The sequence below is a fragment of the Galeopterus variegatus genome, unplaced genomic scaffold (genome assembly GCF_000696425.1).
Source record: "Galeopterus variegatus unplaced genomic scaffold, G_variegatus-3.0.2 Scaffold383, whole genome shotgun sequence".
In the NCBI taxonomy this organism is placed as follows: Eukaryota; Metazoa; Chordata; class Mammalia; order Dermoptera; family Cynocephalidae; genus Galeopterus; species Galeopterus variegatus.
Window position 1 is genome coordinate 312,425 of NW_007726494.1, and position 19,949 is coordinate 332,373.

General features: G+C 36.4%; 1 protein-coding gene across 2 annotated transcripts in view; it reads left to right on the plus strand.

Moving 5' to 3' along the window:
• The first annotated feature begins 12,679 nt into the window (after positions 1–12,679).
• Positions 12,680–19,949, plus strand: part of LOC103586833 (mitogen-activated protein kinase kinase kinase MLT) — a 161,864-nt gene continuing 154,594 nt past the window's right edge. For both annotated transcript variants that reach the window (XM_008568166.1, XM_008568167.1), the window contains exon 1: positions 12,680–12,869. In XM_008568166.1, the coding sequence (XP_008566388.1) occupies positions 12,711–12,869 (159 nt within the window). In that variant the 5' untranslated portion in view covers positions 12,680–12,710. The remainder of the gene's footprint in view (positions 12,870–19,949) is intronic.

Consider the following 19,949-nt stretch of genomic DNA (forward strand, 5'->3'; position numbering starts at 1 on the left):
TAATAACCAGGAGTTCTTTCTGTAACTTTTGTCCATAGGTAGCTTTTCCTCTGAATCAGCAAAATGATATAGGGTCTTGGTCTTCTCTAGTTTTATTTTATTTTATTTTATTTTTTATTGAATCATAATTGATTATACATATCTTTGGGATTCAATGTTGACTTATGTTGATTAAATCAATATTACTAGTATGCCTATTGTTACAAATTGTGCTTATTCTTTATGCCCCTTGTCCAATCTCTCCCTATCCCCCTCTCCCTCCCCACTTCCACCACTGATAACCCTAGATTTCTTCTCTCTGGAGCTCTGAAAGAGTAATGGTTACTCTCTTGATTTGTTGCCTAGATGATCTGTCCAATGCTGAGAGGTGTGTTCAGGTCCCTCAATATTATCATAGAGTAGCTGCTGCTTCTGTCACTGTGGAATGGGCTTTGTGGAGAGAGACATCCTCTTCTTTGGTCTCTGCTGGTGACTCTCCTGTGTCAATGCACTCCAGTGGCTGGCATGATATCTGGCTACTTTTGCAGCAGCCGTGGTTACTGTGGTGGCTGTGGTGGGCCACCCACGTGGAAGTGATGTTTTTGGCATGTTCCTTGGTGCTGGTGGTGTGCCTGGGTGTGAGGGGAGCCTGGTCCCCAGCTCTATGCCTTGAGCCCCCAGGGCAGTGCCCCAAGGTACTGGCAGTGTGCCTGATTGTGGGCAGGAGTTTGATCCCGGTTCTAAGCTCCAGGCCCCCTGGTTGGCCCTGAGGCACTGGCAGTGTGCCTGGATGTGGGCGGGGTTTTTAACATCCCCATATCCTTTCATCTTTCATCCTACATTGAGATTACCAGGTTTTAACCCTTGTATTTACCCTTCCAGGGAGCATTCATTCTAGGTAATCAGTCCAAAATTGTATCCGATTGTTAATAGCCAGGATGATCGGTGTAGTGGATTGAGTTATGTCCCCCCAAAACTCACTAAAGCTTGAGTTGTGTCCCCCAAGTTTTATGTATTAGAAACTTGGTCCCCACTGTGACTGTTAAAGAGTGTGGGAAATCCTATTATGGTAATTGAAAGGTGGAGCCTTGAAGAGGTGATTATATTGTAGGACCATGCCATAGTGAATGATTAAAAATGGCGGTCAGGCGCAGGTTCTTAGGGTTTTAAAGGAACAGTTCATCAGGAACTGTCTCTCTCTGCTCTCTCTGCTTCCACCATCTTGCAATGTGAGACCCCTGGGTCACTATCACTGCCACCAGATGGACTTTGGATTTCCCAGGCTCGGAAATACAAACGATAAATTTTGTTTTCTTTATAAATTACCCAGTTCCAGGTATTTTGCTATAAGCAACGGAAACGGACTAATATAGTCAGATACTTTGTATTTGCCAGAAAACAGTTTAAGGGTAGAAATAAGAGCTGAGTGGAGGCAGGGATGAACTCAGGGTGGTTGGGTGGGAGGCTGGTGGACTGAAGTAAGACTGTGTACTCAGGAGTGCCACCCCCTCCCCCATCCACCTGTGAATTCCTATTCTAGACAGTCCCTAGAGATCCTCCCTCTCTGTGCTCCCTGGCTTCCTCATGCCACAAGAAGCCCTGCTCCCCCAGTGGCTCATAATGTGGATTGTGCCACTTCATGTTTCCTGTTGGGCTTCTGATTGAGCACAGACACGTTTCTACCCAGTACTTCTGTGGCCTACATGTCTCCACCAACCACATTCCTGCTGCCCCTATATTTTACTTCTGGTAACATTTCTGGCAAGGCTGAGTGACATGGAAGTTGATTTTCATTAACTGAAATGTTAAAGTACAAATAAGAATGTTTCATTTAACTGGCTCATTTTTATTTTAACCTTTGCTCTAATTAGAGAGTTATATTACTTAGATGGCAAAGAACAGACAGAGGAGGAAAATAAAACAATAGCTGTTCTGTTTTTTTAGACTCTTAGAAACTCTTTAAAGTTGGCTTCTCTCAGATATTCATGCCTAAAGAAGTCCTACTCACTGAGACCAACATATTCTATATAAGATATGCTGTTTTCTGGGAGCAGCCTTGTAGGCAGGAAGGAAATACCTGTGGTAGACACTGTACCAGTTAGTTGTATTCATACACTTAATCTCTTATAGCTAGTCATGTAGCTTTTATCTTTCTAAGTGATTAAAAAGAAAACAAAACACAGTAGAACAACAGTTCTATTCAAGAACTGAGTCTTTGAATCATTGGCAATGGTGTTATGGACAAATAAGCCAAACCAGAGCTTTTCCTTTTTTTTTTTTTTTGAGATAAGACTTGTAGGAAGAAAAATAATTGCAGAATAGTGATTCCGAGTGATATTGTTTTAATGCATATGATGATAAAGCACATTTTTATTAATCTACTCACTGATTTGCATTAAGGAGGCTGAAATAACACTAACATAAATAAATATTAGGGCAGCAAGGGTGGCAAAATAATTTGTTGAAGGCTGAGGGCTGTTTTTGAAAAGTCGGGGTTTTTTTGGTCATATTCAGGTCATGATAAAACAAATTAGCTTTTCTTCCTATATTGTATGAGAATTAAATTTGTAACTTTACTTTTGTAAGGAAGGGGAAGAGGAAAGTATAAATTAGGGATAGAAAAAGAGGAAGGATCTAAATTCAGAAATATTAGGGCCATATAAACCTGAAAGAGAAACATCCAAAATCCAAAGACCTTTTTTCTAGTAAAGTTAATTCTTTTATAAAGTAGATTTAATTTTTTTTTAAAATTATGATTTTCAGGTATTTGATGAAGCAGGTTACAGTTTTCCTGAGCTAAGCATCCATTAGATTTGTAGTAGATAATATCTGAAAAAAGACAGTGGCACCATGGAATGTGGGTACACTCTAGTATCTAAGAAGTGCAAAAAAAAAAAAATTATATTTATATACATATATAGTCTTTCAGTAGTTAAAATATTCTCCTTATGAAAAAAGTCTAAAAGAAAAAGAAACTGTAATTATTTATTTAATAAGATAGATCTTTCAAAAATAACCAAAACCTAATGCTACACCTCTAAGAAATAGAAAAACAAGACCAATCCAATCCCAAAAATAGTAAATGGAAAGAAATAATTAGAGCAGAACTAAATGACATAGAGACCAAAAAAACTATACAAAAGATCTATGAAACAAAAGTTAGTTTTTTGGGACAATAAACAAAATATACAAACCATTAGTGAGGCTAACTAAAAAAAGGAGAGAGAAGACCCAAACAACAAAAATCAAAAATGAAAAAGGAGACATTACAACTGTTACCACAGAAATGCAAAGAATCATTAGAGACTATTATAAACAACTATACATCAACAAATTTTAAGACCTGGAGGAAATGGATAAATTTCTAGACATGTAAAACCACCAAGACTGAACCAAGAAGAAATAGAAAACCTGAACAGACCAATAACAAGCAACAAGATTGAAGCAGTAGTCAGCAGTCTCCCAACAAAGAGAAGCCCAGGACCGGATGGATTTCCTGTTTAATTCTATGAAAACTCTAAAGAGGAATTAATTCCAATTCTCTTCAAACTATCTAAAAATTGAAACAGAGGCCATTCTTCCAAACTCATTCTATGAGGCTAGCATCACCCTGATACCAAAAACAAAGATACAACAGCAAAACTACAGACCAATATCTTTGATGAACATAGATGCAGAAATCTTCAACAAAGTATTAGCAATCAGAATTCAGCAACACATCAAAAAAATTGTACACCATGATCAAGTGGGATTCATCCCAGGGATGCAAGGATGGTTCAACATAGGCAAATTAATAAATGTGATGCACCACATCCCATGATCAAGGACAAAAACCAAATGATTATCTGAAGAGATGTAGAAAAAGCATTTGATAAAATCAGCATCCCTTCATGATAAAGATTCTCAGCAAATTGGTAAAGACTCACAGTAAATGCCATATATAACAAACCCACCTCCAATATCATCTTGAATGGGGAAAAGCTGAAAGCCTTTCCCTTAAGAACAGGAGCAAGACAAGGATGTCCACTCTCACCACTCTTACTTAACATAGTATTGGAAGTACTAGTCAGAGCAATCAAGCAAGAGAAAGAAATAAAAGGCATACAGATTAGAAAAGACAAAGTCAAACTGTTTCTGTTTGCAGATGACATGATCTTATATGTAGAAAAACCTTAAGACTCTACAAAAAAACTCTTAGAGCTGATAAATGATTTCAGTAAAGTTGCAGGATACAAAATCAGAATCAATTTAACCAAGGAGGTAAAAGATCTCTACAATGACAACTACAAATTACTGCTAAAGAAATTAAAGAGTATACAAAAAGATGGAAAGACATTCCATGCTCTTGGATTGGAAGAATTAACATTGTGAAAATATCTATACTACCCAAAGCTATCTACAGATCAAGTGCAATCCCCATCAAAATATCAAATGACATTCTTCACAGAAATAGAAAAAACAATCCTAAGATTCATATGGAACAACAAAAGACCCCAAATATCTATAACACTGCCTGACTTCAAATTATACTACAATAGGCATAACACTATCTGACTTCGAATTATACTACAAAGCTATTGTAACCAAAACAGCATGGTACTAGCATAAAAACAGACACTTAGACCAGTGAAACAGAGAGAACCCAGAGGTCAACCCACATGCTTATACCCAACTCATCTTTCACAAAGGCACCAACATCATACATTGGGGAAAAGACTACCTCTTCAATAAACAATGCTGGGAAAACTGGACATCCATATGTATAAGGATGAGGCCTGTAACTCTTGCCATATACCAAAATCAACTCAAAATGGATTAAAGACTTAAATATAAGACCTGAAACTATAAAACACCTTAAAGAAAACATAGGGAAAACGCATTAGGAAGTAGGACTAGGCAAGACTTTATGAATAAGACCCCAAAAGTATAGGGAACAAAAGAAAAAATAAACAAATGGGATTTTATCAAACTAAAAAGCTTCTGCAGAGCAAAAGAAACAACAGAGTGAAAAGGCAACTTAAAGAATGGGAGAAAATATTTGCAAACTATATATCCAACAAGGGATTAATATCCAGAATATACAGGGAACACAAACAATATAACAATAAGAAAACAAGTAACCGAATTAAAAAATGGGCAAAGAAGCTGAATAGGCATTTCTCAAAGGAAGATGTACAAATGGCCAACAGACACATGAAAATATACTCAGCATCACTAAGCATCAGAGAAATGCAAATCAAAATCACAACGAAATATCATCTCAGCCCAGTTAGACTGGCCATTACCCAAAAGACAGAGAATAACAAATGCTTTTGAGGATGCAGAGAATAGGGAACCCTCCTACACGTTTGGTGGGACTGTAAATTAGTGCAGCTGATGGAATTTGGATGTTTTGTTCTCCCAGAACACATGTGGAAATTTGATCCTCAATGTGGCAGTGTTGGAAACTGATTTGAGTCATGGGGGCGGATCCCTCATGAATGGATTAATGTTCTCCCCGGGGGAGGGGGGTTAATGAGTGAGTTCTTCCTCTATTAGTTTCCACAAGAGCTCGTTGTTTAAAAAGACCCTGGCACCTCCTCTCTCTCACTCTTGCTTTCTTTCTCACCATGTGATCTGCTTGTACCTGCTGGCTGCCTGCCACTTTCCACCATAAGTAGAAGCAGCCTGAGGCCTGTGCCAGATGCAGCTGTCCCAGAATCATAAGCCAAATAAATCTCTGTTCTTTATGAATTGCCCCTTCTGAGGTATTTCTGTTATAGCAATACAAACAGACTAATACAGTAGCCATTACGGAAAACAGTATAGAGTTTCCTCAAAAAACTACAGATAGAACTGCCATATATTCCAGTAATCCCGCTGCTTGGTATATACCCAAAAGGAATGGAAATCATCATATCAAAGGGATACCTGCACTCCCGTGTTTATTGCAGCTCTATTTACAATAGCCAAGAGTTGGAACCAGCCTAAATGTCCATCAGTGGACAACTGGATAAGGAAAATGTGGCATATATACACAGTGGAATACTACTCTGCCATAAAAAAGAATGAAATCCTACCATTTGCAGCAACATGGATGAACTTAGAGAAAATTATGTTAAGTGAAATAAGCCAGGCACCGCATGTCCTAATTCATAAGTGGGAGCTAAAAAAATAAATAGAAAAGAAAGATGCAACAATAATATGTTGAACTTCCAAATGGAGAGAACAGAACTGAGGCCACCAGAGGTGGGAAAGGAGGTGGGGGGGGGGTAGCAAGAAATTGGTAAAGGACCACAAAAAAATGATTATGTTGTGTAATGTTGAATATACTAATTATCCTAATCTGAGCATCACATATTGCACACAGGTATTGATATTCAGTGTTGTACCCCACAGATATGTATAATCAATTATGTTTCAATAATAATTGAAAAAAAAAGAATTAAACCAAAAAAGGCTGTAAACAGAGGAGTGAGAAAAAAATTAAAAGAAAGTTGAAAGGATTTAGGGATCAATAGTACATTTATTTATTAATAATTACTATGCAAAGCTAATGGAGATACAATATAAAACAGTTCTGAAAATGGGAGAGGAAAACTTTTGAGGAAAGCATACGTGACTATGAAGGCTGAAGGAATAGATGGCTAAATATATTATCAAAGCTTATTACAATAGTTGGAGAACCGTGATTTCCATTTATTTTGTGTAACTATATGCTAGGCACTATGCAAGGCACTTTCACAGCATCTTCCACTTCTCAATGTCTACGCGGAATAGGTTTTTATTGCCAGTGAGAAAACTGAGATCAGAGAGGCACAGTACCGTGGCCGAGGTTTAACAGCTAGTAGGTTTGGATTTGCTCCTTGATCTCTGTAATAGGGGTCTTTCCTCTGGATCATGCTGCTTCTATGTTGAAATATCTGTTATTTGGAGATAAGACATAAATGAAGTCAAGTAATATGGTGCAAACTTGATAATTTTGGGGCTATCAATTTTGAGACATTGAACGGAAAGGATTTAGAATTTTTTGTTTATCAGGTCTGGAAATGCCATAGTCTGAGAAAAAGTGATTGGTTCAAGATTACTGAGAGGTGGAGGCAAAGTTCAATCTCACATCTATCTAATTCTAAAACCTTGGTTTTTTAATATTAGAACTTTAGTGGGGTCTTTTTTTGTTTTGTTTTTGTTTTTAATTCAGGGCAAAAGTAAGCCGGGGGAGACAAATGACTTATTTGAGATGAACACTGATCTGAAAAATCAAGTAGATCTATGAGTAGAGAAACTAAATTCATTTTTTTTGGAGAAGACTGAATACTTTAAAAAGTAAGATAATACTTCAATATTTTCTACCTTCATATGGTTCCACTTTTGATAATTAGCTGATGGTGTTATACACACTTTCAGCAATTTGGTTAATAGTTAAAACTTTTTTGAGTTTTACCTTAAGGAAATTTTTAAATTAAAAGAATTTTGGTATGCTACTCAAGTACTCATATGATTGGATTCAACCACCAAGTTAGTGATTTTCAATAGAGTTGTGATGCCTTCTTGTGCTTCGATTTTTGTGATATTCCTGCTCTAACCCTTCAGTTTGTGTGAACAAACAGCTTTGAGAGTTTATGAAACAAAAGTTAGAATGCTACAAAATTAGGACTGATAATTGTTGCATGGAAAAAAACTGCCTTTTTTTTTTTTTTTTTTCCTTTTTGTCTTTTTTCGTGTCCAGCAACAGATTGCAACCCCCAGTGCTGCGCCCGTACCGGACCGGAAACGGGATCGCAACCCTCCATGTCGCACCAACACCCCGCTCAGCCAGTGAGCAGGAACCGGTCTGCATGTGGGATCCGAACCCCCGGCGGGAGCGCCACCGCGCTCACAAGCGGCGCACTGTAGCAGTGTGCCACCAGGCCGGCCCAAAACTGCCTTTTTTGTGTAAAAGCAATTATTTTAAAGTGGTGTGGTGAGAACATCATATTTGATTCGGTATACTATGTAAACAAATTTATACAGATGACTCTTACAGGGCTACTTCAAAAAGTTCATGGAAATATAGAATTAAAAGATAATACAAATCCATGAACTTTTTAAGACTCCTCGTGTTATTAATGGTATACTATGTAAACAAATTTATACAGATGACTCTTACAGGGGTACTTCAAAAAGTTCATTGAAATATAGAATTAAAAGATAATACAAATCCATGAACTTTTTAAGACTCCTCGTGTTATTAAATTCTGGCATATTCACTGAAGAATACACTTGAAAATTTAGAACATAATTTGATCGGGTAGCAGTCTTCCCCAAGATGCTCTAGGTATGATTAGCCAACATTTCAGATTTTTCATTCTTCTGGTCATAGGTTGAACCTTTTAGAAAAAAGAATTTAAAGGAGAGAAAACTCGGGGGGAAAAAAAGAAAAAAAAAAAATATATATATATGTGGTCTGACATTTATATATGTGGGAATGGGAATCTCACCAAGTTTTTTCAATTAAGTTCATGATGTTTTGCCAAGCTCACAGAAGTTAAGACCTGTACTCATACACCCTAGCATTGTTAGTCCCTTCAGCAATCAGACGGGACTTAATTTTTTACGGTCTCAATAAAACATTCAAGTAATTGCACAATACCATTCATATATAGACAGTTCCCAAATGGCAGGGTGTATCACAAAGTGAGTAACTGATTCTGGGAAGATCATGACTAGTTGCCTCATGTCAGGGGCTAAAGATCGTGGAGAAGAGTGCTTCTCAGAGATCATCTTTCTTGTGGCATCCTTAGGCTACTTTCAAATGTGACTGATCCTATTGCAGTTCATCCATATTCCCTGGGCTTGCTTTGCACCAGATTCATTTTGATCTCATCCTGGTTCAGATCTCTACCTTTGTTTTGGAAAGGATTTCTCTACTCCTTCCCCTACCCCCACTCCCCTAGGACTCAGAGGGACCCAATACTGGAGGCCTCAAACATACTGTCCTCAGTCTCCCAAGAAACCAAGGCAACAGTTTCCAAATCAGGATTTGCCTCAGAATCCTCTGAAGCAACTTGTATAAGTAGACCTAAGGTTTTACTTACATTGGTGGAAATCTTTCCAGCTGCAAAAGATATAATGGAAGAATAACCAGAAACTATTCATTTATTCAACACAATTTTTTTTTTTATTTTAATGGAAAAGGTGCATACTGTGTTCCTGGCTGTGTACTAGGTGCTGAAGATCCAGATATGAAGATAAAGGAGTTTTGTTTTAGGGAATTTATAGTCTGGTGGGAATTAAGGGGGAAAGATCAATGGGTAGAGAGGTGCTATGGCACAGAAGAGGAAGAGTTTAACTCTGCTCGTGAGGTTTTAAGAAGTGGTCAGGGACAGGAGTTTTCTGGGCAGAAAAAGGCATTTGAAGGAGAAACACCAGCCTGTGCAAAGGTATAGGGAGGTGAGAGAGGTTAGCATATATTGGAAACTGCAAACATTTCCTCATGTGTGTATGGAAATGAGAAGACATGAAGTGAAGATATCTATAAGTGGTGAAGGATTAACACAAGAACATTTCCTGGAATTAAAGGAATTACAGATTGAAAGAGTTCACTGAGTATCTCACCAATGAATGAAAAAGTCTCACCCCTAAATATATCCTTTTAAAATTTAGTATTTCAGGAATGAATAGAGGATCCTAAAAGCTTTCAGAGAGGAAAAATAATGTAAAAAGGATTAGTAATCAGAGTAGCATCAGACTGTTCAAAGTCACAAAGAAACTAGAAGAAAATGAAGTCATTCTTTCAAAATTATATGAAATTATTTCCTAGCTAGAATTTCAGACCCAGTCAGGCTTCCAACCAAGACAGTTTAGACACACAGATTCTCAAAATATTACATTCTGTGCACTGTATTCAAGTAGCTAATGGGTGATGTATATTGTCAAAACAAGGGAACAAACCAAGAAAGAGAAGATAGGAGAGCCAAAGAAGGGTTTCCCACAGAGGAAAAAGGTAAAGGAAATACCTGGGATGGTTGCAAAGTGAAGTCATAGTCCAAGTCAGGCCTGGAGAGCAACCATTTCAGCCAGACTGAATCAGGGTGAAGGGTATAGAAGGAATGTCTCCAAGAAAAAATAGAATGGGGGGGAAAAAAAAAAGGAAATTACCTGATTATTTTTTACTTTATGGAGAGGAGTTTTACAGTTCTTGGGAAAGTTTGATAAGCTGAATAAGTGTTAGGAGTATAAAAAGCTAAGCAAACAACAACAAAAAACAAAAACAGAGCACCTAATAACTCTCAGAGAAACAAAGAGTTGTCCAAGGAAGGAAATATAATCATTGAATCCTACGTGATACTGCTGGGAATAATATTTACTTTATCAAACTACCATAAACCCTGATTATTGACTTAACCAAATGTTACAATGTCGTTGGAAGCTGGGTGGATTGGGGCAAATGTGACATTTGTATGTATGGAGATAAAGGATGGTATATGAGAACTAAATTCTTATCTTCCTTAGGGAGAAACTAATAGATAATATTTAAAATGGAAAAATCAAGAAATAGCAATATAAGCATATTATTTAGAAATACGGAGTTAAATATCAGAAGAAAATGCTAACGGACTTTAATTGCCTCTGGAGAGTAAGAATTGGATGCAGAGCACCTAGGGCAGGGGATTTCTGGTTTTTATTATAAGCTTTATAGTCCTATTTCATTTTTTATACTTTGATAAAAATAGAAATAATTAATTAAAACATAGACCTAGCATCTGTAATGCTGAGGGAATCTTGCAAATGGTGTTTTATGTTTTGTTGAACACATTTTTTTTTATCTTGTGTACTCTATATACCTAACTTTTGCACATTCATAAATTTTATCCAAACTTTCTTCTCTTCTACATTTAACTAAATATGAATTGTAGTAAAAGTTGGTATTGTTGATTCAGATATGTTTATAGGCTGTATATGGAAACAGTGTCTCCCCCCACCATATTTTTATGTAGTTTCTAAACTATCTTCTAAACTTTAGAGGATAAACAACCAACCTTTCCGCTTTCTTGCCTTCCCCAAAGCAGAGTTTGACTCCATGTAAGAAATCAGCATTCTTCAGTGACCTGATGTTCTTAAAATGGGATTGCTAGTTAGCTGCACATTAAGATTTCTGAGCTGACTGTGTGCATCACTCAGCAGAGCCACAAGTTGTTTATAGAGAAATTTAATCTATTTAAATAGATACAAACTGTGCCCCTCTACCTTTTTATTTTGGAAAAATTAAAACAAAGGCAAAAATCTCACAGAAAAATGGCGAGAGTAGTAAAATGCCCATATACCTTTCGCCTAGATTCATCAGTTCTTAACATTTTGCCATATTTGCTTCCTCTCCCCTTCCCCATACACCTTTTTGGGGGTATGGCGGCGGAGGCTGACCATTTTAAAGTAAGCTGTAGACATCATACTTTAATACATTTATATATATTTCCCAAGAATGAGCACATCCACCTATATGTTATTTGCCAGGAATAAAATATTATCTATGTAGTTAATATTCAGATTTTCCTAAAATCTGAATAATATTTCCTATAGATTTTTTTTGATCCAGAATCTACTCAGTGATTACATTTAATCACTGATGATTACATTTAATCATCATTAAACATGCTGGAAGTTTCCGTTTGTTTTTTAAAAAATCTTTCATGACATTAACAATTATGAGGCATCTAGGCCAGTTGTTTTGTATAATGTCCTACAAATATGGATTTGTCTTTTTGCTCCCTCATTATAAGATTCTGGTTTACGATTTTGGCAAGAACGTGTATACAAACTTTTTTTATCCACTGATTTTTAGTTTTTTATGCTGGTTCAAAGTTTTGGTTCATTGTTTTCTTGTTTGTATGTTTTTTGTTTTGTTTTGCTTTTCCTGCTAATCTGTGGATTGGAAAAGGGTATTAAGAATGACCACTGACCTGCTGAATAGTAAAACTACTTGGACCACAAAAAATATCACTGTAATAATCTCTGGGAGGGATAATCTGTTCCTCTGGAAACAAGCATAATGCATTTTTTAACATCCTCGGTGGTTCTTTGGATGACAACATATTGTAATCAAGGGCAAATTTTCTACTCTTTAATTAAGTTCTGCTATGGTATACAGTCCAGGGAGCCACTTTTGGAAAACATTTGGCCAGCTTTTCTATCATCCCTAAACTGAAAGTTTGTTTTTGGAATCTAAATGCTGAATGTGTGTTCAGTTTGCAGCATTTTAGCTGTCATTGTGCCAGGATGCTCAGTGGCTTAGGTTATGTATATTTTGTGTGAAGTGAGTGCAGTGTGGAGAGATGGCATGCCGCAGATGCCATAAGAGCTATGCAAGCTTGCAGTTGAAAGCATGCTTCCCGTTCGTCAGGGCTTCCCAATAGACCTGGTGACACAGTAGCCTTTAGGCAGAGCTCCTCCGGATATGTAGGAAGTGCTGCTACAGGTTTTGTTGGGGGGAAATCTGAGCCATTTCTCTGTGGACAGCTGTGTTTCAAAGTCTAGACAAGTTGCCGCTGAAGTTTGCACAAGCTGCCAGGGTGAGTGTTTTCATTTTGATTTGTTTATACTCTTGTTTTTCTTCCTCCTAACTCATCATGGTTCTTTCTGGAAGTTTCACAAGATTCATAATACATTATCTAAAGTAGGATTCAAAAGATGCATTCTAATATATTTGTGATTCAACTTTTCTTTTTCTTTCTCTCTGCAGATTTTGTGGAAGTATAGTACTTTGTCATTATGAGATGTCGTCTCTCGGTGCCTCCTTTGTGCAAATTAAATTTGATGACTTGCAATTTTTTGAAAACTGCGGTGGAGGAAGTTTTGGGAGTGTTTATCGAGCCAAATGGATATCACAGGACAAGGAGGTGGCTGTAAAGAAGCTACTCAAAATAGAGAAAGAGGTAAGGTCTTTTCCTGCTCTCGGAAATGGTCAGGATAGCACTTATATAAGGTTTTCAACCTAGAGTTAGAGGGTCACAGGGCTGCAAGGGACCTAGCAAGTTGGGGCTGTTCCATGAGGCTGTTTCCCAATTTCCATTCCGGGAGCCCCATAAATAGAAATTATTGCACCGTGTGCTTTAGGGTTGAGTTCTACTAAGGGTCATCTGAAGTGCGAGGATTTCTTTCCATGGCGTGAAAGACCGAATGTTCTCAGAGCTCTCCTGGAGGAGAAGGTGAGATTTCAGACCTTCCCAGGGTTCTCTTCCCTAGGGCAGCCAAGAGGGGTCAGTAAAGAGTAACGTGTCAAGTTCTCATCCCCTTTTCAGTATCTCTTCTTGAATTTATGATCATCAAGAATTATCTTTCAAAAAATAAAGAGCACTATTCTACTGAAATAAGCAATACCAACTTCTTGTATTTCACATCTACTTAAGGCTAACAGGGATGGACTTTTTGTAATAAAGAATAGGTGCTAGACAGAGAAGTGCCCTTAAAATTAGAAGAGGGTCTTGGCTTTCAGAGTCCAGGATTTGTGCTTGTTGTAGACAAGCTGAGAACTATCAGACCTTACATCTCTCTTAGGAATGTGACACAACACAGTCCCCACATTCATTTTGGTACCGCAAGAATAAATCCAGCTGCTGTACCGTGGGTCGGCCCGGTGGCGCACTGGATAGTGCACCGCTTGGGAAGCGCGGCGGCACTCCCGTCCGAGGTTGCAGAGCAGACCTGCAGGGGCTCAGCAGCATTGATAACTTTTAAGAGCTACCCTCTGGAGCTTGTTTTGGTCATTTCTATTTATGCCCTGTTTTGGCTAATTATTGTCCTTTTCTGTGTCTTTTTAAAGTAAAAATTTCCATAAATAGCTTTTAATTTCCCTGAATGATTTCATTTTTTTTCCCCCACTAATTGCTGCCAGTGAACCATAGCAATTGATTAGAGAAAGGAAACCTAAATGGCAACATTTTGTGGGTTTCCTCCCAGCAGTGCTGTGTAATTGTGTGATCTCCAGCTGTGTTTCCAATTGTTGAAGCCAGGTAAGAAGTACTAAGATGTCTCTGTAGGTTTTGGAAAGTATTGAGAAGTGAGAGCTTTTAAAGCCAATAGTACACAAAACAGAAGGGTATCAGGTAGAAGAAGTTTGCTCTCCCTTTCTCCCATTTCTTTATCAACAAAAATTTTTAACAGTAGCCGAGTAATAAAACCATTTCTTACTCTGGACTGAACCTAGCCCGTTTATGAAGTTAACTCATTAAGTCCTTTATGAATGAGTAGTATTGTCCCATTTTATAAATTGCGAAATAGAGGTTTGAGAAATGTATTAGGCTGTCCCAGAGGGGCAAGTGAAAACTAGGAGGCCAGACCCCTTGTTCTTTAGTTTTAAACTCTGAAACCTCTAGTTTACCAGGTAAGAATAGAAAATAAAATAAATAAAATAATTCCGTCCAGTGATAGTCAAAGAGATTTATAAGTATGCTAATATTTTTAAGCATTTGGTCATGCAGCTTTACTATAGTGCACATGTTCTTATGTGATTATTGTTGTGAGAGAGACTTTATGAGACATGAAACAGATTTCGATAGGAAAATATTAATTGCAACTCCAACCTCTACCCCCCAACATACGTGGGGACTTAAAAAGTTTTGTGGAAAAATAGAATTAAAAGATTATACAAATTTTCCATGAACTTTTTGAATTACCCTTGTACATACAAAATACCTTTCCTACTATTTTTGAGAGAACCAGCAAAATGACAAAAGAGCAGAGAATGAAAGCAGGAATTGGAAACTGTCAAATCCTGGTTTTGTATAGATATTTAACCTGCATGTTTGTAGTTTAGAAATTGAGTTGATTACAGTAAACTGCAAGAGTATAGCTTATAAACTTGTAAGTAGGAAAAACAAAAACTCCATTTCAGCCTTGGGGCTTGGTTTAGTCAATGATTCTGAGTGATAAAGAGATATGGTAAATTATGACAAAGTACCCCTCATGTATGGAGTCAACATGAGTTTAAGAAGTAAAAAGTTTTGGCCAGGTGTTGGCAGTTATTGGAAAGGAAATATACATTACTTCCGTAATTCATTATTGTACTTTATGAAATATCTATTAGCTTGCTGGCTGCATGTTTTCTATGTGATAAGATAAAGGTAAATAAGCTCTGCATTTTTTCCGATTTATATATCCAATACCATGTCACTTAATCGTTTTTAGCCAATGAGTTTTAGAAGCAACAGATCATTTAATAAAACCTTTGTAGCTGACTTCAAGTGACTCTTTAAGAATGACTTGATACTTGAGTAAATATATGTTTTATGAACTTCGTGAAACGTGGAGAAAATATATACCAATCTCTTTAACTGTTCTTATGTGAGATGGTAAAGGAAGACTATTTACTTTCACTTTGTTTGCAAATAATCTCTAGTTTAGTGAGTACGTATTATTTTCCTCTATTTTTCTAATTAAAAAAAAAAGAAAAATGGCTCTTACTTAAAATCTTGGTGGCTCTTTAAAACTTTATTTTTAAGAAGCTTTTTAACCTAGAGAAAATTTACGAGAATCGTACCATGAACTCTAGTATTTACTTTCCCTAGACCCACTTAGTAACATTTTGCAACCTTTGCTTTCTCTATGTGTATTATTGATTTATATGTATTCATATATATTTCATTATTCTTGCTGAACCATAAGAGTAAATTGCAGAAGCTTATATGCCTTTATCCCTAAATACTTCAGCATCTCCCAAGAACACAACCATAGTACAATTAACAAATTCAGGAAATTTAACAATGATAATAATATTACCTATTATGCAGTCTATATTCAAATTTTGTCAGTTGTTCCAACAACAGCTTTTTATGGCTAGTTTTTTCCAACCCAGGATCTAATCCGGTAGCACATATTGCATATAATGGGCATATATGTTTAGTCTGCTTTAATTTAGAAGTTTCTCTGCCTTTCTTTGTCTTTTAAGGCTTTTATCTTTTTAAAGAGTATAGGACAGTTGTTTTGTAGCATGCCCCTCATTTTGGGTTTATCTGATTCCCCCCTCCTGCCTACCTTAAGTTTATGTAGTTTTGGTAGGAATGCTACGTGAGTGTCCTCAGTGTGTCTTTATGGGACTTGCATGATGTCAGTTTGTCTCATTATTGGTGATGTTCATTGGAACCCTTGGTTTAGAGGGGTTCACCCAATTTCTTCACAGTAAAAATACTTATTTTCCCTATGTAATTAATAATTAAGCTATTGGTAGATACTTTGAGACTACATAAATATCTTCCTTCATCAAACATTTATTTACCCAAAGATTTTAGTATCTGTTGATGATTCTTGTTTGCAAATATTGTTATGACAGTTTACTGTTAGACAACAAAATGTTCAACATAAATTGAATTTTCCCTTCTTATTCCTTCCTCCCCTTATTTATTTATCCATACATTTTTTTATTTACTGTTCGATTGTAGACTCAAAGATTCATTTTCATATTGAAACTGTTACTATCCATTACTGTTGTTATTCATTTTCATGCTTAAATTGTTCCAAATTTAGCAAGTAAGAACTCCTTCAGGCTGTCTCCTGTGTCCTTTTGATATGTTTTCACCATATGATTGTAGACTCAAAGATTCATTTTCATATTGAAACTGTTACTATCCATTACTGTTGTTATTCATTTTCATGCTTAAATTGTTCCAACTTTAGCAAGTAAGAACTCCTTCAGGCTGTCTCCTGTGTCCTTTTGATATGTTTTCACCATATTTTGATGATTTCCTTACTTTCTGGAATGTTCCAGGCTCATCTAGTTCCTGTCCCATTCCTGGTGTCAGCCATTTCTTCAAAAGCCCAAAGTCAATATACTTTACCTGATTTTGGAGTATAATATTTAAGAACCAAGGTTTTGGTGGTAGGATTGCTCTTGCAAGTATTTTAGACTTTTAAAAAAAAGAGCCTTTGTCCTTTTGGCAAAATGATGGTTATACAGAAATTTTATTTATGAAAGCATTTAATTTAAAATTGTACCTTGGGATAGCTAGGATCTGTGATATCCTGCTGTTAGGAATGTAAGTTGATAAATCTTTCTGGAAAAGAGTATAGTAAAATGTATCAAAAATCTTAAAACATTTACTTTCTTTGAGCCAAAAGTCTTACTTCTAGAACTTTATCCTAAGGAAGTAATTAGGAATATGCAGAAAGATGGATAAAGTAGGAATTCATCTTAGACGTGTAATGGTAAAGAATTGGAAACAACAAATTATGTATGCCACAGCTATACAGTAGAATTCCTTTCCATTTGAAAAGAATATTTAGGGAGCTAGGAAAATGCTCACAATTTATTGTTTAGTGGTGAAAGCAAGTTACAAAATATTATATATAATATGATCCCAGGTGTCTGCTTGGTGTATGGTGCTTTTATTTTTCTTATATTTTCCCTCGTTTTCCATATTTTTCTGTGATGATTTCATATTTCTATTTTTTCCAACATTTTATTATGAAAATTTTTTAACACAAAAATAAGTTCAAAGGGTTTTTACAGTGAACATCTATATACCCACCATCTAGGTTCTGTAATTAATGTAAATACTTGCTTTGTCGCATGTATATTCAGCTATCTGTACTTTCCTCCATCAGTCAATTTTGATGGCATTTCAAGTAAGTTGCAGGCATCAATACATTTCCGCTTAAATACTTCATTATATGTGTTATGACTAGAGTTCAGTATGTGTTCGCAGTTTCAGTTTGCTTTGTTTTTGAGGTAAAATTTACATACAATGAAATGGACATATCACTGATTTTGAGAAATGTGAATACCATGTGACCCTTATATTTACTTTTATAATAAGAAAAATTCAATTAAAAAAGAGTATAGCTCTGACAATCTATGCTACTTTCTTTTTTTTTTTTTTTTCCTTTTTGTCTTTTTTCGTGACCGGCAACGGATCGCAACCCTCAGTGTCTCGCCCGTACCGTACCGGACTGGGACCGGCAACGGGATCACAACCCTCGGTGCCGTGTCCGCACCTCGCTCAGCCAGTGAGCGGCCGGTCTGTATGTGGGATCCGAACCCTCGGCGGGAGCGCCGCCGCGCTCCCAAGTGCGCCACCGGGCCAGCCCTATGCTACTTTCTAAGAATGCTCAAGTGAATTGAGTTTTGAAAACTTCTTTAGTACATCATACAACACTAATTTTACAGTTTCATATGTACCTCTAAAATGTTTAATGTTACCTTTTACATTGCTTTTCCATAGCAGTGCTACAGGATCTCAGTGGTAATTTAACTTGTTAATGTTATTTGCAGATTTGCTTACAGCGCATTACTTATTTCTGTCTAAAAATTTTTTTTCAACAGGAAAAAGTAATATAATCTTAAGGATATATATCAAAAGCAAGAAAAGAAGCCATTATTATATCTTTTTGGTATATTTCAGATGAGCTGGGATTAAACTGAACTGCTTAAGTAGAAATTTAAGCAAGTAGTGGAGGTGGCAGAGAAAGACATTGTGACCCCAATGCCCTATTTACAACTGCTGGCCAAGAGATCAGCCTCCACACAATGAGGAGTTTATCAGCTTCATAACGTGAACTTTTGAAAATACCTTAATTTTACTCTTGCAGTATATTTGATGACATGTTGAACCAGACATGTCTGTATGTGGTTTTTTTTTTTTTTCTGGCTGGGAAAGATGGAAACATGAAAGCCTTTATGTTAATTTGAAATCTGTTGATATTCAAGTGATATTAGGAAACCACATTTAAGTATGAGATATAAAAGAAACATTATTCCTTATATTTCCCCCCCAAATTGAAAGGAAGCAGAATCCTAAAGAGGTACAGTAGGAGGCCTTTTCTTCATTTGCCTTGACTTTTGCAAGACACCACTCCTTTATTTTAAGAAAAAAAAAATCCTACCAAATGTGACTGTTGTAGAAATTTTGAAAGCCAGATAAATTCAAGTTTCAAAAGTGTTCCACATTATTAATATTTATACATAAAGAGAGAAGATAAAAATGTCAACACTGATTATGATAACAGGAATAAGCTATCAATTTTTTATATCATGGGGAAAATATCAGTGTGAAATAGAAGATACAATCTTGAAATTGCCACAGAACTCAGAAAGAGCTAAAAATGAAAGCTTTTATTATACATATTATCAATATGACAGTATTTATTGCTTTGTAGAAGCCTAATTAAATGTTATCACTTTATTAGCTCATGGGAGACCCTTTTTCTCTTTGCAGTACTATTGCTGACTTTTAATTAATGAATTCTTTGCATTTGTTTTAATTGTAGGAGACATGTTTTAATATTTTTCCCTGTCCCTGAACACAGTAAAGAATAATAATACATTTATTTTCTTTGTAAATCCCCTCGGTATTTAAATATATTGATGGGACCAATAAAAAGAAAAAATATCTTAGATACTTGACAACTGCCATTGAGTTCTTGCCTAGTTTCTGTGATATTTCGTCTTAAATAGTGCTTAGGAATTGTCACTTGGTATTTTTAAGCATAGAGAGAGCTGCAGTCACCATTTTTAGTTGGTACTTTCAAATGCCTACCCTCTCAGTACCTAACTTGTTCATTATAGCATCTCCACATGCCTGGTCTCTTCCCTTTCAGTCAGTAGTCCCTTCATGAGTTATCATTTAAGGCATCCCCATGCAAAAATTTTCTCCCCAGTCAGAATTTACCCATTCTAGATTTCATTCTTTTAGGTCAGTGGTTCTCAAAGTGTGGCCTCTGGACCAGCAACATTAACATCATCTAGGAACTTGTTAGAAATGCAAATTCTTGGACCTCACCCCATACCTGCTGAGTAAAAAACTTTGGTGGGTGGGGCCTGCAATCTGTAACAAGCTATCCAGTTGTTTCTGTTACTCACTACGGTTTGAGAACTACTGCATAAATTGTACACAGTTAGTCATATGCCAAATACAGACCATCAGTACATTAACTTCAGTTTGGAGTTTTGGGTACCTTGTCAAACTAGTGGTGGAGAGGTTTTTGTTCTTAGAGTCTTTTAGACCCTTAAATTCCTAGGTACC